The 22,462-nt window shown below is 40.3% G+C and overlaps 1 protein-coding gene across 6 annotated transcripts in view; it reads left to right on the top strand.

Annotated features, from left to right (window-relative positions):
* Window positions 1-22,462, top strand: part of DIAPH3 (diaphanous related formin 3) — a 562,435-nt gene that overhangs the window by 40,810 nt on the left and 499,163 nt on the right. For all 6 annotated transcript variants that reach the window (XR_009739822.1, XM_061434429.1, XM_061434430.1 and 3 more), the window contains one exon: window positions 11,314-11,481. Coding sequence is in view for 5 of the 6 variants with exons in the window: in XM_061434429.1 (XP_061290413.1) it covers window positions 11,314-11,481 (168 nt within the window). In the remaining variant the exon portion in view is untranslated. The remainder of the gene's footprint in view (window positions 1-11,313; window positions 11,482-22,462) is intronic.

Genomic DNA, 22,462 nt, shown 5'->3' on the forward strand with positions numbered 1-22,462 from the left:
GCATTGACCATCTGGTGATGTCCATGTGTAGAGTCTTGTCTTGTGTTGTTGGAAGAGGGTGTTTGCTATGACCAGTGTATTCTCTTGGCAGAACTCTATTAGCCTTTGCCCTGTTTCATTCTGTTTCCAAGGCCAAATTTGCTGATTACTCCAGGTATTTCCTGACTTCCTACTTTTGCATTCCAGTCCCCTATAATGAAAAGGGCATCTTCTTTGTGTGTTAGTTCTAGAAGGTCTTGTAGGTCTTCACTGAACTGTTCACCTTCAGCTTCTTCAGCATTACTGGTCGGGGCATAGACTTGGAGTACCATCATATTGAATGGTTTGCCTTAGAAACGAACAGAGATAATTCTGTCGTTTTTGAGATGGCATCCAAGTACTGCATTTTGGACTCTTTTGTTGACTATGATGGCTCCTCTATTTCTTCTAAGGGATTCTTGCCCACGGAAGTAGATATAATGGTCATATGAGTTAAATTCACCCATTCCAGTCCATTTTAGTTCGTTGAGTCCTAGAATGTTGACGTTCACTCTTGCCATCTCCTGTTTGACCACTTCCAATTTGCCTTGATTCATGGACCTAACATTCCAGGTTCCTATGCAATGTTGCTGTTTACAGCATCAGACTTTACTTCCATCACCTGTCACATCAACAACTGGGTGTTGCTTTTGCTTTGACTTCATTCTTTCTGGAGTTATTTCTCCACTGATCTCCAGTAGCATATTGGGCATCTTCCGACCTGAGGAGTTCAACTTTCAGTGTCCTGTCTTTTTGACTTAGAGTGGTACACATATACTAACACGTGGTATACTATATAATGGGGAAGCGCTAGGTGTATGGGCATCTAATCCAGTCTTGAGGTGTCAGAAAGGCTACTGCATGAGACGTTGTGCAAACTGAAGCCTAAATTGAAATTATCCAGATAAATGGATAGGTTCTAGGCACAAGAAATATCTTGTGCATGTGTAGAAGTTTTTAGGTTATTCATTATGTCTAGATGATATAGTCTAATGGTGGTGGGGTCACGAAGAGATTTTCTTAAGAGGAAGTAAGATTAAGGTCAAAGTGGGCCTTTGAGCCATGGTAAGATATTTGAGTGTCATCCTCTGAGCCGCGGGATTACAGATGCTGAAAGGTCTGAAGTACAGCAGTGAGGGACATGATTTGGTTTGGATTTCAGTAAGATCTGCACAGAGATTAGTTTGGGGAGTGGTAGGGGCAGGGGCCAGTGGAGACACTGGAGCAAGTTAGGAGGCTATACCAGTTGTCCAGGTGGCCTGAAATAGGGCAGCAGTGGTAGCGGCAGAGGGCAGAGGCAAGATGACTTAAGATACGGTCCACTTGGTTTGATTTATGTTTGCTAGTTAATTTTCATTAAAGTTATTATAGTTCAAATCACTTTTCTGCTGACTGGAGACAACCTCAGGAGTCCACATCTTCAGTATGCATCTGTATGCTTCTCCCCCAGTCCAGGGCCGTGTATTTTTCTAATCTGACAGTATCACCCAACTTCTGAAGCCTTCAAAAACCCTCCTACTTTGCCCTTTGGAACTGAAAGTCTGTCATCTTTGAATGTTTGCTTTCCTTGTTGCAGTACTTGAAACCTAGGGGTTATTTGAAGATTTTATTTTCCTGTTAGCTTTTTCCTTCAAAGGCTTCCAGCTCTTCTTGAGCATTTCTATTGCATTTCTCCATGTTAGTCTCAACTGTGGGTCATCTCATCCCTCCCATTGATTCATTGCAAGCATTAGAACTTAAGTTCCTCTCTTTTACACCACTATTTATGTTATTTTTCCATTCGTACCTACCAGGGACGCTTACTCTGGGGTCTGTGGTCCCCCAAGGGGTCTGTGGTAGAATTCATGGTATAATTGAACTTAATGGGAAAAGGATTAAATCTTTTAAATTAAGCTTTAAGTAAAATTTAGTATTTAAAAAAATTATACACATAAGCAAGACAAAAAACCAAATGACCAGCTAAACATAGGAACAGTAGGTTTGGGCCTGTGACTTTATCACAGATAAAGAAAGCCTCTTTCCTGTGTGGGCATTTCCACTGGCTAGTCTGCATATGGCACTTGGCTGTGGAATACATATTGCATATTCAGTTCAATTCAGTTGCTCAGTCTTGTCCGACTCTTTGAACCCATGGACTGCAGCATGCCAGGCTGTCCATCACCAACTCCCGGAGTTTGCTCAAACTCATGTCCATCGAGTTGGTGATGCCATCCAACCATCTCATCCTCTGTTGTCCCCTTATCCTCCTGCCTTCAGTCTTTCCCAGCATCAGGGTCCTTTCCAGTGAGTTGACTCTTCGCATCAGGTGGTCAAAGTATTGGAGCTTCAGCTTCAGCATCAGTCCTTCCAATGAATATTCAGGACTGATTTCCTTTAGGATGGACTGTTTGTATTTCCTTGCAGTCCAGGAAACTCTCAAGAGTCTTCTCCAACACCACAGTTCAAAAGCATCAGTTCTTCAACGCTCAGCCTTCTTTATGGTCCAACTCTCACATCTGTACATGACTACTGGAAAAACCATAGCTTTGACTAGACGGACTTTTGTTGGCCAAGTAATGTCTCTGCTTTTGAATATCCTGTCTAGTTTTGTCATGGCTTTTCTTCCAAGGAGCAAGTGTCTTTTAATTTCATGGCATAACTTATTTTCAAGCAATTTAAAGGAATTTCAAGATTATAACTGTTAAGCGTATTTCTCACTTAATGATATTAAAACACTGTATAAAATCTAAATGTGAACAAATCATTGTAAGTAAGTAATTTTGGGGAGGTGGTGATACATTTTCATCTTTTCAAAGGATCCTCTGGTTAAAGAACTTTTTATAAATTTCAGTAATACAATTTAAGAGTGGGAAATGGCCATTTTAGGAGCATTGAAGGTAGGGTGTAGTAGTTGGTAGGTTGGTGGGAATTGTTACCAGGTGATAAGATTGTACCTATGACTGAGATGCTTAGCTTATCCACTTGAAACAGTGAATGGCCAGTTTTCCTCCCCAGAAAGATGTCTCTGTGACAGTGATGTCACTAGCATTTTAAAGAGCATGGGACTCGTTAGCTGTTCACATGCACCATCTCCTGTAATTCTGATTTAGCCTCACCTGATTTTCTTTGCATCCCTTTCCAAAGACTCTTTTGAGGTTCCTTCTCCACCCCAGAATTAATCACTGGTCTCTATCTGTTGCTAATTTACTCGAGGGCGTTTACAGTATTTTTTACCTTTATTTGTAATTTGTTACTGTATTATTTTTTTCCCCAAGTGGTAATCATCTGTGGGATGGCACTATTTTTTGTATATTTTATCATCCAGTAATTGCTTAGTCATACCTTCAGGTATGACTGCCAGCTACTATTTTGTAGGCTAAACACACAATGGTGCCTATCAGTTGTCTGCTGCTGTGTAACAAATTAAGCGAAATCAGCAAACATTTATTATGTCATATTGTTTCTTTGGGTCAGGAGTTTGGAAGTTGCTTGGCTGGGTGGTTGTGGCTTCGTGTCTCATGAGGTTGCAGTGAAGATGTTGGCTAGAGCTCTCATCAGCTGAACGTTTGGGGCTTCTGGGATGGCTCACACACGTGGCTGTCGGCAGGATGTCTCCCTGCTTCTCTAGCTTCGTTAGCTCAGTTCTTTGCCCCATGGGCCTTCCCCTAGGTCTTCTTGAGTGTCGTTGTGATCTGGCAGCAGGCATATCCTAGAGTGAGTCATCCAAGAAGGAGCAAGACAAAAGCTGTAATGTCTTTTGTGACCTAGTCTTGGAAATGACACTCCATAATTTTCATAGTGTGCTGTTGCTTATACAAGTCAGGAGATCCCTGAGGACTGTCCTTGAGAATGGCCAGCACAGCTGAGACAGCTGAAGATTTGTCTAGCGCGGCACTTACATTTTAGTGGGAGAGAGGCAGAGTTCAACACAGAAGAAAATGACAAGCTTTCTTAAGTCATACTCAGCACAGATGAAGGAAATTAACCGTGTGCTGTGATAGACGGGAACGTGAGTGGGCTCATATACTACTTTAGATGGAGTGGTCTGCCTTTTAACCTGACGCTGAGAGGTGAGAGGTACTTTTATTTCTATTAACTATTTCTATTAATTAATATGGCTCACTGCCATATTAATTTGGAGAAGGCGATGGCACCCCACTCCAGTACTCTTGCCTCGAAAATCCCATGGACGGAGGAGCCTGGTAGGCTGCAGTCCATGGGGTCGCTGGGAGTCAGACACGACTGAGCGACTTCACTTTCACTTTTCACTTTCATGCTTTGGAGAAGGAAATGGCAACCCACTCCAGTGTTCTTGCCTGGAGAATCCCAGGGACGGGGAGCCTAGTGGGCTGCCGTCTATGGGGTCACACAGAGTCAGACACGACTGAAGTGACTTAGCAGCAGCAGCAGCCATATTAATTAAGCATGGCGTCCCTCCTCCAGATAGCATTATAATGGCACTCCCTCAAGTCTTCTGTGAATGTAACCAGTTCTTCAACAAAGATGCTATTGTGGAAATTTGAGGGGTTTGCTTAGGGTAACCCAGTAAGTGAGGGGCTGGGCAGGATTCAGAAGTCAGACTCTGGAGTTCTATTTTTAATCAGCAAGTTGCTTGGTTAGTAATAAATTAAAAAGCCAGGTTATTTTAGCTGTTAGGTTTTTTTCCTCCTCTTCAATGTAGTGCAAGATTGCGATTGATAATTTTGAGTGTTTTTTTTTTTTTTATTTCAGGTATGTGTTGAAATAGAATTAATTCAATAATTAAAATGAACCTTTATTTGTTTAATATTCTCCTGGATTGCATGAAAATATCTTCTCCCTTCTGGATTCTAAGAATGTGTGTTTATGATCACACATAGTTTTTCCATCTTTTTAAGTTTTAAAATGACTAATAATTACATATCTTCCTTTTGTTTTAAATGTAAAAAAATCACTACTCTGTTAGTATTGAAAAACATTGTAACAGTAAAAAGTGTGTTTCCACTCTTACAGTGTTATAAAATAGCTAAGCATCCAGATAGTTTTTTAGAGCCTGTTTTTGGTTTAATTAATTTTTTAAACTGTCATTACTGATTATCACTGTTAGATAATACTCAATAGGGTGCTCATTTAACTTCCCCTGAAGATAAGTGATATTAATTTATAAAATCCAGTACACCCCAGACACAGCTGAAGCCATATTAATTAAGTTGTGTGTACCACCTCCAAATAGCATTATAATGGGGTTCCCTCAGTGTTCTGTATATTTAACCAGCTCGTCAACAAAGGCAAACTGTATACTTTGCCTACTTGGGTTGTGTTTCTATCTCAACTTTAAGAGAATTTCACATGAAATTAAGAGTAGCCATCCAAGTGCACATTGTAAAATACATACAGTTGCAGTCAAATTGCCAAATGTAAACAACAAGCAATGAACACAGTATGATGGTGATTTCTGTCATGTTTTTATATACAAAACTGTTTTAAAAGTTTGCTTTTATGTTCTCTTGTGCCTTGCTTTAAGCAAATTGTGTGTGTAATTCCATGAAAGATGAATTAGGAGTGATTTTTCCCCCCTATTTATGAGTAAAGTCATAGAATCATCCCTTTAAAAAAGATAAAACTTCCTTAGAACATTTACACTGATTTGATAATAATGTTCACTCTGTACCTGGCTTTGTAATCGTGCTCACAGTATTTGGAATCTTCTTGTAGCACTCGATAGAGCATCACATACCTGGAAATGTTTTCACTTTAACCCTGAGGTCTTCAACAAATTCAGTTTACTGTTTGTTCTAGTATAGGAGGAAGGGTTGGATTTATTTTTCTCCTGTGGCTCCTTCCTTATTTTGTCTTTCATTCCTTTCTGATCTAGGAAAATGAAAGCATTGAAATTATGAAACACTGATTTTTTTTTTTTTTTTTTGCATCTTTATAGATTTAGGAGTCAGAAGGGGGATGTGCTAATTTTTCCTATCTTGTCATTAGCTAGCTAGGCTAGAGATCTGGTGCACATTTTTTTCAACACTTGGATAAAAGCCAACCCTCGCCTAGAGTTCAGGTGCTAAGCATATGGTGGAGATGTGCTAATTCTGTATTATTATTGTACAAATTGTAGTATTATTTATTGATACTAATACAGTTCTATGTCTAAAATCATAATGCATTGAGTTTTAAAATTTTCTTTGTGCTATTTTGTACTCTAAATTTGTTGTTCAGCCGTGTCCGACTCTTTGCGACCCCATGGACTGCAGCACGCCAGTCCTCCCTGTCCATCACCAACTCCCAGAGCTTGCTCAAACTCATGTCCATTGAGTTGATGATGCCATCCAACCATCTCACCCTCTGTTGTCCCCTTCTCCTCCTGCCTTCAATCTTTCCCAGCATCAGGGTCTTTTTCAATGAATTGGCTCTTCACCTCAGTGGCCAAAGTATTGGAGGTTCAGCTTCAGTCCTTCCAGTGAATATTCACGGTTGATTTCCTTTCATATTGACTAGTTTGATCTCCTTGCTGTTCAAGGGAATCTCTAGAGTCTTCTCCAGCACCACAGTTTGAAAGCATCAGTTCTGATGCTTCTTTAGGGTCAGCCTTCTTTAGGGTCCAACTCTCACATCCATACATGACTACTGCAAAAACCATAGTTTTGTCTCTATGGACCTTTCTTGACAAAGTGACGTCTCTGCTTTTTAATATACTGTCTAGGTTTGTAATAGCTTTTCTTCCAAGGAGCAAGTGTCTTTTCGTTTCATGGCTGCAGTCGCTGTCCACAGTGATTTTGGAGCACAAGAAAATAAAGTCTGTCACTGCAGTCTAAATAGCATGACATTTTTATGTATAAAAGTGTGTTGGAGCTTGTTTTTTGTTATTTAAACAAGTAGTTTCCTCATTGAAGAATTAAACAAATGCATTGAACTTGATGGTTCATTTCAGTCTCTTAGTACAGTGTGTAGATATAGAAGGGGCTCAACTAATAATTATTGTTATTTTTATGACTTTTAGAGATTTTTATTTTAAAGCATTTTGATTTTTGGTGAAAACTAAAATTTTGATTTCTTCTACCACTGTTGGAAGCTAAGTATTCATAAATTAGCTTGTGAATTGCTTAAGCTTACTCCTCCCATTTATTGACATGTTTACGTTTATAATATTGATGTTGCATTAATAGTGTTTTGCTTAATTTCGCTTCCTTATAAGTTATTAATGCACTTTGTGTGTGTGGTGTGAAGAGGAGTCAGTATAGCTTCTACACTCAAGGGTTGATGTTACATGTATAGACTCAATGGCAATGAAGTAGTGATTCAAAAGACTGAGGAACCAACCCCGTTTCTTAACTGTTCAATGTCCCTAGTGTTTTAAAACAAGTATCAAGAATTGAAGTACTGATGTCCATAGAGATAACTTGTGGACATATATTCATGTGAAATAATTTCATATTTCTGAGCTGTTTCACAGCAGGGAGGTTTTATGTTGGTGACTTAGCTGCCCTTTTTCTTTTGCTACATTGTATATACTTCCTATTACATTTTCTACATAGCCATATAATTACCTGTTTATGTGCTTGTCTCCTCCACCTGATTGTTAGTTATTTACATTCACATAGCTCATTTATTTTTGTATCACTGACTTGCTCTTTATTTCTTTTTGTGTATTTGGTATTCCGTTTCCATCAATTCTGCATGAAAAACCTCTTTTGACACTTTTTGTAGTGGAGGTCTGCTGTAGACAGATTCTCTCAGCTTTTGCTTGTCTGGAAATGTCTTTATTTTGCGTCTGTTTATGAAAAGTAGTTTTACTAGACATTGAATTCTAGGATGAAGGTATTTTTCTTTCAGTTTCTCAAGGATGCCATTCGGTTGTCTTTTGCTGGCATTGTTTCTGGTGAGAAATTTGTATCATTTTTGTTCGGTATTTAATGTCTTCTTTTTATGGTTTGCTCTTTATTTTTAATTTTCAGTAGTTTGACTGTGAGGTTCCTACGTATGGGTGTTTTGTTTGCTTGTTTTGTATTTTTTCTGGGGATTGCTGAGCTTCTTGGATCTGTGAATTGATAGACGCATATGTCTATATCTGTATTTATAATACTCTTTTCTCTTCTGCTGGGGACCCTAGCCACACTTGTGTCACAACATTTCATAGTGTATCATGAATATTGGTTATTCTAGTTTGTTTGTTTGTTTGTTTCAGTTTGAATACTTTCTATTGATCTGTGTTTAGGTTCACCAGTTCTTTCCTCAGCAGTGTTCAGGTTCTTTTTAAGCCCATCTAATGAATTCTTCGTTTCTGATACACTTTTCATTCTAATAGATTAAAAAAATAGTGTCCATGATTTGCTACTGAAAGTCCCCAAATGATGGTCGTAGTTTCATTATACCCTTTAGCATTATTTTTATGAATCTTCTTTTAAATAGTCTGTCTAGTAATTCTGCCGTCTAGGCCATCTCTCGGTCACTTCTTTTGACCATGAGCCACATTTCTTGCTCCTTTGTGTCTTGCAACATTTGATTGTATGGTGGACATTTTATTTAATTACAGTAGAAGTTAAATAATATTTGCTTCCAAGGGAGGGCATGCCCTTCTTTCAGACTCTTGAAATGGGGGCTGTGTCTCTGTGATTGCTAGTTGAGCTGGGTTTGGTCTTCCTGCTGCTAGAGTTTTATTCAGCTTGTCTGTGGCCTCAAATGCTTTGTGGACTTGGGATCTAAGTGCTAATGAGATTCTGGCAATTTGCTTTTTGGCATTAACACTTGAACTTTGGCTTTGGAAACCATGGAATATCTCTTTCTGCTTTAAAGTCTTGATGCCCATTTTTAGGATTTCTGTAGTGTTCTTTTTTTGTTTTCAGTTCCACTGCTGACTCTCTTTCTTCAGAGACTTGGTATCCTGCCCCCAGCCTTCAGATAGCAGCTGGCGTGTGTGCTCTGAAGGTCTGGGTTTCTCTCAGGTCTCCTGGCTGGTCCAGAGGCTTTGGCAGGCAGCTGCTTTGCACTGGGAGAGGCCTCTCCTGCCTCGGAGCATCCCCATATTCGGCTTTCCTTCTCTAACCCTGGCCACAGGCATCTACCCCATGCAGTGTGTGAAGATTGAGGGAAAGAGTTGATCGGAGGGTGCAGACTCGCTCCATGGCTGGGACTTCATGACCCAGGGCCTGGAAGTCATGCCAGCGCTCATGTGGCTGTCAATAGTTCGTTAAAAAACTTGGCTGGTTTTTCTTTACCTGTACTGAATTTATTTTTCTTCTTCAGCTGCTGTCAGGGATAAGAGCAGTCTGTTTCCTCCCAGTATTTAGTCAGTACCGGTTTCCTTGTGTCCTCAGCTTCCTGATGGGTTGAAAACAACAGCGAGAAGAATTCTGTAGGGTGTCTGGCTTCTTTTGGTTGTTAGGATGAGAGCAGTGGTGTTGTGGACTACTCTGTAATCCTGCCAGAAGCTGTCGTGTTGTTAGTACTTTAACATTTAGTTTGTGTTAGATGGGCCATGTGTGAGTATATGTATTACATGGTATTTTTCCTTAGGATTATCTTCAAAGTGAATTTAAAGGCCTGTTTTGAAAGACAAGTCTTATTATCTTTGCATATTATTATTTGAAGGCTTCCTTTGTGGCTCAGCTGGTAAAGAATCCTACAATGTGTGAGCTCTGGGTTCAGTCCCTGGGTTGGGAAGATCCGGGGGAGGAGGGCATGGCAACCCACTTGGACATTCTTGCTTGGAGAATCTCCATGGACAGAGGAGCCTGGCTTGCTGCAGTCCATGGGGGTCGCAAAGAGTTGGGCATGGCTTGGCAACCAAGCACAGAACATTATTATTTGCAAAAAATCCTATTTCTTTAGTGAAGTGAATAATCAATACTGTGACTTACTATCTTTTTAAATAGAGAATTTAAGTGTTATATTTCTTTAATGGGCCCTAGTAGCTCTATTCAGTAGAACCTCTGTCATGATAGAAGTATACTTTATGTTTTGCCCAATATGGGCGCCACTAGTCTCTGTGGTTCTTGAACACTTGGTATGTGACTAGGGCAGCAAAGGAACTGAGTTTTAAAATTTAATTTATATTTAAATAACCACATGTAATTAATGGCTACCACAGTGAATAGTACAGGTTTATGTACTACACATATATATGGTGAAAACAGTAGCTTAATGTGTGCACAGTTATGCTGAACAGTTCCAGAATCATAGTGTTTTTTAAGTACCCTTCTTTCCCTTTTTGATGGTTACCACTTGAAACTGTGTGTGTCTGGATTCTCTGTGAGGAATAGAACTTGATAAGTACACGCTATTTTCAATGAATGAACAATTAGCTTTGTAAAATAATCTATGCATTTTCAAATATCCGTGGACTATTTGTTGATACAATTGTAGAAGAAATCTCATTGCAATAAAAATCCAGTTTTATTTCTTGAGGCTTCAGTCTACTCTGTGGTGGTGGTGGTGGTGGTGGTTTAGTCGCTAAGTCTTATCTGACTTTTGGATTTGTGAGCCCACCAGGTTCCTCTGTCCATGGGATTCTCCAGGCAAGAATACTGGAGTGGGTTGCCATTTCCTTCTCCAAGTCTACTCTGTAGTTATTCATAAAGTTCAAATACAGACTGATCTGAGTAAAGAGAAATGTGATGTCTCTCAGGCCAAGCTATGGAGATATAAGTAAAATTCAGTTCTCAAAGTGCCTAAATCACATCTTCCCATCCCCTCCCAGTCCTAGTGTAGTATGTGCTATGAAAAGGACGCTGGAGGAGGGGGCTCGAGGGTGAACTCTGAGTACCAGTGTGATTGCCAGCCACCAAATTAGCTGGGCTTCCCTCGTGGCTCAGTTGGTAAAGAGTCTACTTGCAGTGCAGGAGATCAGGGTTCAATTCCTGGGATGGGAGGATCCCTGGAGTAGGGCATGGCAACTCACTCCAGTGTTCTTGCCTGGAGAACCCCATGGATAGAGGGGGCCTGGCGGGCTACAGTCCATGGGGTTGTAAGAGTCAGACAGGATTTAGTGACTAAACCACCAAATTAGCTAAATTACCTTTGTAAAAATGCTTAATTTGTTAATCTGTAGCAAAGGTCATTTATCATTAGAGTCTTCATTCTATAATCTTAAGATTGGAAGGAATCTTTTGAGTTTTTCTCTCTCTCCTGCCTTCAGACAGGATAATTATGAAGACTCTTCACTTATTTTTATATTTATTATTTCTTTTAATCTTAAAATTTACGTGCTAAATTGAATGCCTCCTGATGAAATCACAATGATGATACATCTGACCCTGTTTTTTCATTTTGGAAATCAAATAAGTATTGTTGAGAAGGGATTACTTACACGTGTGCTTTTTATTTTATCCTTCTTCATAGATGGATAGATTTGCCAGCATAAGAATTCCAGGGAGCAAAAAAGAGAGGCCTCCACTTTCCAACCTGAGGACTGCATTTTCAAACAATGATTGCTCTTCAGAAATGAATGAAAACATTCCAAAACCACTGTCAGAGAAGGAAATCTTAGAGCTTTTTGAAAAGATGATGGTAAGAATTTTGATTCATTATAAAATTTTTGATGTAAAAGCCTTAGCTTTGGCTTATGTTCATGGAACTAAATGTGTATGAAACTTAGGTTCCATAGGTGATTTCTGATATCATTGAGATAGCTAGCACTCAAGGCATAGAGAGGTTTAGGATTACAAAAATAAAAATCTGAAGAAAAGTGTCATACCAGTTGTTTTACACAGAAGTACATAAAACATAAACCCTCTAAAGTATCAGATATACTTTTATCTTGAATAGATTATCTAAGTGCTATGTCTGGCTCAGTTGCATTTGAGAATGACAATCATAGTGCTTTGCTGTGTGTGTTGTTAAGTATGCTGATTTTTGGACCTTGTTTAAGCTCTTAGTTCTCACAATAACCATGTTTGCATAGTCCTGCAACAGTTAAGTCTGCAGACACTTGAACTCACTTGCTTTGGGGTGTGCCTTTATAACTCTTCTATGCTAAGTCACCTCAGTGATTCATGTCCGACTCTGTGCGACCCCATAGACGGCAGCCCACCAGGCTCCCCCGTCCCTGGGATTCTCCAGGCAATAACACTGGAGTGGGTTGGCATTTCCTTCTCCAATGCATGACAGTGAAAAGGGAAAGTGAAGTCACTCAGTTGTGTCCGGCTCTTAGCGACCCCATGGACTGCAGCCTACCAGGCTCCTCCGTCCATGGGATTTTCCAGGCAAGAGTACTGGAGTGGGGTGCCATTGCCTTCTCCATAACTCTTCTATCAGATCAGATCAGATCATATCAGTCGCTCAGTCGTGTCCGACTCTTTGCGACCCCATGAATCGCAGCACGCCAGGCCTCCCTGTCCATCACCAACTCCCAGAGTTCACTCAGACTCATGTCCATCGAGTCAGTGATGCCGTCCATCGAGTCAGTGATGCCATCCAGCCATCTCATCCTCTGTCGTCCCCTTCTCCTCTTGCCCCCAATCCCTCCCAGCATCAGAGTCTTTTCCAATGAGTCAACTCTTCACATAAGGTGGCCAAAGTACTGGAGTTTCAGCTTTAGCATCTTTCCTTCCAAAGAAATCCCAGGGCTGATCTCCTTTAGAATGGACTGGTTGGATCTCCTTGCAGTCCAAGGGACTCTCAAGAGTCTTCTCCAACACCACAGTTCAAAAGCATCAATTCTTCGGCGCTCAGCCTTCTTCACAGTCCAAATTTCACATCCATACATGACCACAGGAAAAACCATAGCCTTGACTAGATGAACCTTTGTTGGCAAAGTAATGTCTCTGCTTTTGAATATGCTACCTAGGTTGGTCATAACTTTCCTTCCAAGGAGTAAGCGTCTTTTAATTTCATGGCTGCAGTCACCATCTGCAGTGATTTTGGAGCCCAGAAAAATAAAGTCTGACACTGTTTCCACTGCTTTCCCATCTATTTCCCATGAAGTGGTGGGACCGGATGCCATGATCTTCGTTTTCTGAATGTTGAGCTTTAAGCCAAGTTTTTCACTCTCCACTTTCACTTTCATCAAGAGGCTTTTTAGTTCCTCTTCACTGTTTGCCATAAGGGTGGTGTCATCTGCATATCTGAGGTTATTGATATTTCTCCCAGCGATCTTGATTCCAGCTTGTGTTTCTTCCAGTCCAGCGTTTCTCATGATGTACTCAGCATATAAGTTAAATAAACAGGGTGATAATATACAGCCTTGACGTACTCCTTTTCCTATTTGGAACCAGTCTGTTGTTCCGTGTCCAGTTCTAACTGTTGCTTCCTGACCTGCATACAGATTTCTCAAGAGGCAGATCAGGTGGTCTGGTATTCCCATCTCTTTCAGAATTTTCCACAGTTGATTGTGATCCACACTGTCAAAGGCTTTGACATAGTCAATAAAGCAGAAATAGCTGCTTTTCTGAAACTCGCTTGCTTTTTCCATAATCCAGCAGATGTTGGCAATTTGATCTGGTTTCTCTGCCTCTTCTAAAACCAGCTTGAACATCAGGAAGCTCATGGTTCACATATTGCTGAAGCCTGGCTTGGAGAATTTTGAGCATTACTTTACTAGCGTGTGGGATGAGTGCAATTGTGCGGTAGTTTGAGCATTCTTTGGCATTGCCTTTCTTTGGGATTGGAATGAAAACTGACCTTTTCCAGTCCTGTGGCCACTGCTGAGTTTTCCAAATTTGCTGGCATACTGAGTGCAGCACTTTAACAGCATCATCTTTCAGGATGTGGATAGCTCAACTGGAATTCTATCACCTCCACTAGCTTTGTTCGTAGTGATGCTTTCTAAGGCCCACTTGACTTCACATTCCAGGATGTCTGGCTCTAGGTCAGTAATCACACCATCATGATTATCTGGGTCATGAAGATCTTTTTTGTACAGTTCTTCTGTGTATTCTTGCCATCTCTTCTTAATATCTTCTGCTTCTGTTAGGTCCATACCACTTCTGTCCTTTATCGAGCCCATCTTTGCATGAAATGTTCCTTTGGTATCTCTGATTTTCTTGAAGAGATCTCTAGTCTTTCCCAGTCTGTTGTTTTCCTCTATTTCTTTGCATTGATCGCTGAAGAAGGCTTTCTTATCTCTTCTTGCTATTCTTTGGAACTCTTCATTCAGATGCTTATTATCTTTCCTTTTCTCCTTTGCTTTTCACTTCTCTTCTTTTCACAGCTATTTGTAAGGCCTCCCCAGACAGCCATTTTGCTTTTTTGCATTTCTTTCCCACGGGAATGGTCTTGATCCCTGTTTCCTGTATAATGTCACGAACCTCATTCCATAGCTCATCAGGCACTCTATCTATCAGATCTAGGCCCTTAAATCTATTTCTCACTTCCACTGTATAATCATAAGGGATTTGATTTAGGTCATACCTGAATGGTCTAGTGGTTTTCCCTACTTTCTTCAATTTAAGTCTGAATTTGGCAATAAGGAGTTCATGGTCTGAGCCACAGTCAGCTCTTGGTCTTGTTTTTGCTGACTGTATAGAGCTTCTCCATCTTTGGCTGCAAAGAATATAATCAATCTGATTTCGGTGTTGACCATCTGGTGATGTCCATGTATAGAGTCTTCTCTTGTGTTGTTGGAAGAGGGTGTTTGTTATGACCAGTGCATTTGCTTGGCAAAACTCTATTAGCCTTTGCCCTGCTTCATTGTGTATTCCAAGGCCAAATTTGCCTGTTACTCCAGGTGTTTCTTGACTTCCTACTTTTGCATTCCAGTCCCCTATAATGAAAAGGACATCTTTTTTGGGTGTTAGTTCTAAAAGGCCTTGCAGGTCTTTATAGAACTGTTCAACTTCAGCTTCTTCAGCATTACTGGTTAGGGCATAGACTTTGATTACTGTGATATTGAATGGTTTGCCTTGGAAACGAACAGAGATCATTCTGTCGTTTTTGAGATTGCATCCAAGTACTGCATTTCAGACTGTTTTGTTGACCATGATGGCTACTCCATTTCTTCTGAGGAATTCCTGCCTGCAGTAGTAGATATAATGGTCATCTGAGTTAAATTCACCCATTCCAGTCCATTTTAGTTGGTGGATTCCTAGAATGTCGACATTCACTCCTGCCATCTCTTGTTTGACCACTTCCAATTTGCCTTGATTCATTAACCATGAGTTAATATAATTTCAGTCTAGAAGAAAAAGAATATAACCCGTTTTTTGTTTTTTTTTTTTTTTGCTAGCCTTTGCATCTGTTTATGAGACTTGTATAAGGCAGATTTATTTAACACTGCCTTTGAGGACTCAAAATAGTAAACTGCCCCCTTCTTCATGCATCGTGTGTTTGAACCACTGCCTAAATTGTCTGTGATATTCTGGAATGGTACTGTTTTGGTTCACCTATTAAGACAGTTTTCTCCCTTGTGTCATAGTTGCTGGTGTCATCTGAGTAAGTAGAGCAAGTAGGCCAGTGATAGGCATTTGCGAAGGCATACCACCAGCTGTTAAAGTATAACCACATAGGAAGTACAGAACACAGTCGATGGTTTTCTGTTCTGAATATGATGACTTTAGAAGTATTTTTCTGTTAGTCTTACCCTTCTCCTAGCTAAGAGTATTAGTTTTATTTATATGAACAAGGCAGATGGATATTGGCATCTTTGAAGTGTTTATATGTTTAATAACTGGACCAGATCACTTTTTAAATCTTAAACAAGTCTCCCTGTTGGCAGAAGATCTTTTGCAGTCAACTCACTTTACTCAGCAGAAGTAAAGTGAATTATTGCTTTCTTAGGACTGCCAGTTTGCTAATGGTGAGTTTGTCACAACTAAAGGCTTTAAAAGAAATAAGGACTGGGTTCTTCTTTTCCTTTCTGATACCTTGACCGTATTACAATACATTGCAGGGAGAACTTGGAGAAAAGTTCTCCAAGCTGAAGCTGAGAAGGGCCTTTCTCCTCCTATAAATATGGACTCAACTGGTGTTTCTCAGGCTTGTCAAGCAGAGTACCACATTTCTGACACATTTAAAGCTATTTCTAGGTCTGGGGAGAATGCTAGATTTAAGTTGGGGTTTATTTTTGGCTTTGCCTATCTGTATCATTTTTATTAATTAAAATCCTTCAGAGGAGGCAATGTTGAATACTCTCCCGTTTTTGTTTTTTGGCATTTGCTAAAATGAGATTTCGTTTAAAAGTAGTGTCTAGATTCTTTGTCTTGGCATTGTACAGTTTAAAAAACTTACGTTCTCATAAGTACTTAGATATCTGATTTTTTTTGCATTGAAGTAAAAACTTTGTTTTAAAGAACGAAACAGAGAAAGGTTTTTCCATTTCCTTTCCTCTCTTTTTCCTCCTCACGATGGTCCTTTGAGAGACAGTGTGCTGACTTGATTGCTTAGTGCGAAGTACAGTGTCATCCTTCAACATTCGTACTTATTTCACTTTTACTTAGAAAATGATTTAGTTGGTCTCTGGGTAACAGTTTTAGTGAATTTTTAAAAAGTAATGATGAGTTTTTAGTTCTGCTACTTAAAGGCTTTTCCCCCCTGTTGTCATCTAGTGAAAGGAGAATTTTGATCTGAAAGCTCATTTTGCTTCCTCTGTGGATCTTAGATACATGAAATAGTTGTATGAGCATCGCTATATACACAACTTTGATTTCGGGATGTCAGATTTCAGTGGTTGCTCTTGAACTCACGGTGGGTCTGTGTAGCTGGCTTTTTGACCAAGGTGAACATGGCAGGTACAGATTGGAAGTGACCCGTTGTTCCACCCAGTGCCTCTTTCAACCAGCCCTTTCAACTTATTCCTGCCTGCTGCCAGATAGCTTTCACCACAGGCCCAGGAGGTATCCATTTGCTTTTAAGATAACGCAACCCTAGTTTAATTTAAATAAGTTAACCTCTATCCGGAGAAAGCCTCTCCCTTGCCCGTTCAGGGCTTCTCCGCTCAGAGCCTGCCGCGCTCTTGGTGGGGCTGTGGGGGGCCCTGCTCCGTTCCCCGCCCTGTGTTTCTCCTCCCCCTGCTCTTCAGACCCAGTCTGTCTCCTGCAGGGTGAGCTTGGAGGTGAAGGGAGGAGAGCAAGGGTACTCTGCCGGCCAGGGGTGTTTATAGTCTGGCCCTGGTGTCATGGAGTGTCGTGTTGGTGTTTTACTGCTGCTTGTAGCTTATTGCCCCAGGTTTGATGGCTTGAAACCACACCAGTGTATCAGCCCCTTGTAGTTCTGTAGGCTGAAGCCCAGGATGACTCAGCTGGTTTCTCTAGGGTGACAAAGCTTAAGTCAGTGTTGGATGGGTGGACTCTTCTTCAGAGATTTTGGGGAACACTCTTTCTTCTGAGTTCATATTGTTGACAAAATGCAGTGCCCAGGTGTTGCAGGTCTAAGGTCCCAGTTTCCTCGCCGACTGTCATCTGGGGCTGCCTTAGCCTTGAGAGGCCCCTTTCCTCTCCTTCACATGAGTCCTCACGTCTCAGACACATCAAATCCATCTCACGCTTAGAATTTCTCTGAATCCCCCTTCTGTGGCATCTCTTGCCTTCATGTGGAGAAAGTTCTCTGCTTTTAAGGGTTTGTGTATTAGATTGGGCTCAAACAGAAAATCCAAAATACTTCCACTGATTTAAAGTTTGTAACCTTAAGTACAATGAAAAAGCCCCTTTTGCCATGTGATTTAACATATTTGCAGAAGCCAGGGTTTAGGGCATGGATACCTCTGGGGGTCCATTTTGCCTGCCACAGGTATTGTTGTCGTTTAGTCACTAAGTCGTGTCTGACTTTTGCAACCCCAAGGACTGTAGCCCACCAGGCTCCTCTCTCCATGGGATTTCCCAGGCACGGATACTGGAGTGGGTCGCCGTTTCCTTCTCCAGGGGATCTTCCTGACCCAGGGATCAAACCTGTGTCTCCTGCCTTGACAGGCAGATTCTTTCCCACTGAGCCACCTGGGAAGCCCCTGCTAGCAGTATGAGAGATTACAGACGTGATTACAAACACCTTTCTCCTGTGGATCTCTGTGGCTCTCCTGATCACGGTGTCACCTTTGTGCTGGTGGCGTCTCCTTTGAACATCAGAGGAACCTTCTCCCCCTGCCTCCCACGAGCCCATTCCTCTCGTGGGTCCCCTTGGGGTGCAGTGCCTCTGAGCCGGCCAGGCCTGCTCCTCTCCAGGATCCATATCCTCCGTGGGAAGCTAGTGTGTGCTGTGCCCCAGCCCCTGTCTTGTTCCATTCAGAGCCTGGCCTCCACAAAGCATAGTTGACTCTGGCGCTTTCTGCTCACAGCTTTTCCTTTGGGGATTGTTTTGTTGCAGATGTGTGCCCCTCTAGCTGCAGGTGGCTGCCCAGCTGTCAGCCCCTGCTTGCACTGTGTCACACTGCATAGCTGGCCTCTTATGTTTCTCATTTCCTCTGGGTGTCAGGACACTTCTTCCTTCTCCTGAGTTTCCTCCTCTGGCCAGTTCATACTGGTTTACTTTCCATGTTTCTTCCTCTGTCTGTCCTTTTATTTCCTCTGAGTGTTGCGTCTGTCGCTTTTGTTTCGTCTTTGTCTACCTTGGTTCACTATACACCCCTTCTGGGGAATTGGAGCCCTTTCATTTTGTAGAATATCCCATATATTCTGACACTCTGCTGTGTCTTTTACAAAGAGCAGCTATAATTGAGAGCTCTTTAAAAGATATTAAACCTCAATTCATTTTTTTATTTTTTCCCAGTGTTACTGAGTTACAATTGACATTTAATATTGTGTAAACTTAAAGTACACAATGTGATGATTTGATAGATGTATATTTTTTAAAATGATTGCCACAATAAGGTCAGTTAACACATCCATCACCTCACATAATTATCATTTTTTCCCCTGTGGTGAGAACGTTAAGATTTACTCTCTTCAAATCTTTCAAGTATGATTTTTTTTTTTAACTAGTGTTACCATACTGTTCATTACATCCTAAGATTTGATTCATTTTATAACTGTAAATTTGTACCTACTGATCATTTCTCCACCCCTCAGCCCCTGGCAACCACCAGTCAATGCTGTTTCTATGAGTTTGGTATTTTTAGATTCCACATTTCAGTGATAGCATACACATTTGTCTTTCTCTACCTGATTTATTTCACTTGGCATAGTGTTCTCAGGGCCCATCTGTGTTGCCACAGGTGGCTAGATTTCCTTTTTAATGGCTGAATAGTACTCCATTGTACCCCGTCTACCCCCCCACACCCACACCCACACCAGTTTCTTTATCCATTTATTTCTCAACAGATATTTGTTTCTTTATATTGGCTATTGTAAGTAATGCTGCATTGAATAGGGGCATGAAGATATCTTTTCAAGTATTTTTACTTTCTTCGGATAAATACCCAGAAGTGGAATTGTTGGATCATATACTTCTATTTTTAATTTTTTGAGGAACATCCATACTACTTTCCATAGTGATTGTAACAATTTTCATTCCACCAGGAGTGCATTTTTTTTTTCACATTCTTCCCAGCACTAGATACTTCTTTTTTACACCATTCTAACTATGTGACCACTCCAGTATTCTTGCCTGGAGAATCCCATGGACGGAAGAGCCTGGTAGGCTACAGTCCACGGGGTTGCAAAGAGTCGGACACGACTGAGCGACTTCACTTCACTAACTGTGTGAGGTGATATATCGTTGTGATTCTGATTTGCATTTCCCTAATAATTAGTGATGTTGTGTCTCTTTTCATGTACCTGTTGGCCATTTGTTTAACTTTTTTTGAAAAATGTTTTTTTAGTTCTTTCCAATTTTAATCAGATAATATTTCTTTGCTTTTGAGTTGTATGAGTTCTTTATGTATTTTGGATAGTAACCTCTTATCAGATATGTAGCTTGCAAATATTTTCTCTATTTCACAAGTTGCTATTTAATTTTGTTGATTAAATTTTTTTTTTTTTATTTGCTGTGAAGAAGCTATTTAATTTGATAAAATCCTTCACATTTATTTTTGTTTTTGTAGCTTGTGCTTTTGGTGTCATGTTCAGAAAGCTCATTGCCAAAACCAACATGGAAAAGCTTTTCCTTTATGTTTTCTTCTAGGAGTTTTAGAGTTTCATGTCTTACATTTAAGTCTTTAATACATTTTGAGTTAATTTTTGTGAGTGCTATAAGGTGGGGTCCAGTTTTTTCTTTTCTTTCTTTTTTATTTGCATGTGATTATCCAGTTTTTCCTTCTTTATTAAGGAGACTATTTCTCCCCATTGAGTATAGTTGGCTCCCATTTTAAATATTAGTCAATCATATAGTGTAGGTTTATTTCTGTACTCTTGATTCTGTTCTGTTGTTCTCTGGGTTTGTTTTCATACCAGTGCCGTATTGTTTTAATTTCTGTAACTTTGTAATATAGTTCAAAATTGAGATGTGTCATGTCTTCAACTTTGTTCTCTTTCAAGATTGTTTTGGTTATTCATAGTCTTTGGTGGTTCTGTTTCTTTTTTTCTATAAAGAATACCATTGGAATCTTGATAGCATTGCATTGAATATATCGATGGCTCTGAATAGGATGGACATTTTAATTATGCTAATTCTTCCAACCCATGAACACAGGATATTTTTCTATTTATGTGTGTTTTTTGTAGTTTTCTTCATCAGTGACTAACAGTGATGAGTGTCTAGATTGTTCGCTCCTCAGAGCTTGTGTGTAAGTTCCTTGTGTAATTTTATCCTTTATTTATAGTTTTGATATGTCTCTATGCTAGATTAAGTCCATGCAACATTATCCAGCTGGTTTATCATCTCAACTGCCTGTTGAATTAAGTGTATCTTTCTAACTTTTAAGATGTTTAAGATTTGATGTTTCTTTTCACCTTCAACTCTATGTTTTGGTGGTGGTGAACTTTAAGATCACGGTATCTGGTCCCATCACTTCATGGGGAATAGATGGGGAAAGAGTGGAAACAGTGTCAGACTTTATTTTTTTGGGCTCCAAAATCATGGCAGATGGTGATTGCAGCCATGAAATTAAAAGACGCTTTCTCCTTGGAAGGAAAGTTATGACCAACCTAGATAGCATATTGAAAAGCAGAGACATTACTTTGCCAACAAAGGTCTGTCTAGTCAAGGCTAAGGTTTTTCCAGTGGTCATGTATGGAGGTGAGAGTTGGACTGTAAAGACTGAGAGCTGAAGAATTGATGCTTTTGAACTGTGGTGTTGGAGAAGACTCTTGAGAGTCCCTTGGACTGCAAGGAGATCCAACCGGTCCATTCTGAAGGAAATCAGTCCTGTGTGTTCTTTGGAAGGAATGATGCTAAAGCTGAAACTCCAGTACTTCGCCCACCTCATGTGAAGAGTTGACTCATTGGAAAAGACTCTGATGCTGGGAGGGATTGGGGGCAAGAGGAGAAGGGGATGACAGGATGAGATGGCTGGATGGCATCACCGACTCGATGGACGGATGGACAGGGAGGCCTGGCGTGCTGCAATTCATGGGGTCGCAAAGAGTCGGACACGACTGAGCAAATGAACTGAACTGAACTGAACTTTATCAAATTTTGGTTTGCTGGATAACTTAAAAATGTTAAAATAATGAATAGGAAGAGAAGTTTCATATATTCATACCTTTTTTGTCTTTTCACTTTCACTGTATGTTGAGAGAACAAAAGCTGCAAGGTCATCTATCAAGCTGTGATCATCAACAGGCGTTAAATGAGTGCCAGTGATGACAGAATTACTTTGAAAAAAATTATTTAAATTCTGGACTTCCTGTCATCACTTGTAAGCATGGAAGAAATGATCTAATAAAATTGCACAGAGTACTTAAGTATGAATAGTAATGCTCTAATCTTTTCTTGAGAATATGTTTCCCAGGCTCTGTTGTAATGTAGGAGAGAGTGCATTTATCGATTGCCATTAGTATTGTCTCTTCAGCGTGTGTTTGAAGTGTCCATTGGCATTAAGAGCTTAGATGACCTGCTGTTTAATACATATTTTAGCTTTAGTGTGAGGAAACATAGTACAGATAATACTGAAGCCATTCAAAATTTAATTTTGAAACAATTTTCAGATGTATTATAAAGTTGAATCTATTTTGTTCAATGGCGTTGTTTTTAAATAGGGTATTTGAGGTACACAAAAACAGTAGAACCTATATAATTAATTGGACTACTTGGTGTGCTTTTGCAATCCCAGCCTCCTTTTTGAGGTATACAAAAAAGAATAGAACACATGTAATTAATTGAAATACCTGGTGTACTCCTTTCAATTCCATCTTTCTTTTTGTGTTGTTAACCAAAATTTCAGAGAAACAGGGACCTGACTGAATAAAGATTGGGGTTTGTTAGGACTGTAGCCCAGGAGATACAGATTCAAGGAGCACTTGAGTTGTGTTCCTTTGGCCTACAAATTGGGGGAGGCTTAGGAAGACAAAAAGCCCTGCAAGGTTAGTAGAACTGCAGTTGGAAAGAAGTAAGGGTACTTGTTGAACAGGGATAGGCTGGGGTCTGAAATGATTCCACAGTTCTGAAGGGGACGGACTTTGAACCTGTTAACCCAGTCCAAGCTGGTACTTGCTTCTTGCTTCTCAATAAGTGGAGAGACAAGCTG

The sequence above is a fragment of the Bos javanicus genome, chromosome 12 (genome assembly GCF_032452875.1).
Source record: "Bos javanicus breed banteng chromosome 12, ARS-OSU_banteng_1.0, whole genome shotgun sequence".
Lineage (NCBI taxonomy): Eukaryota > Metazoa > Chordata > Mammalia > Artiodactyla > Bovidae > Bos > Bos javanicus.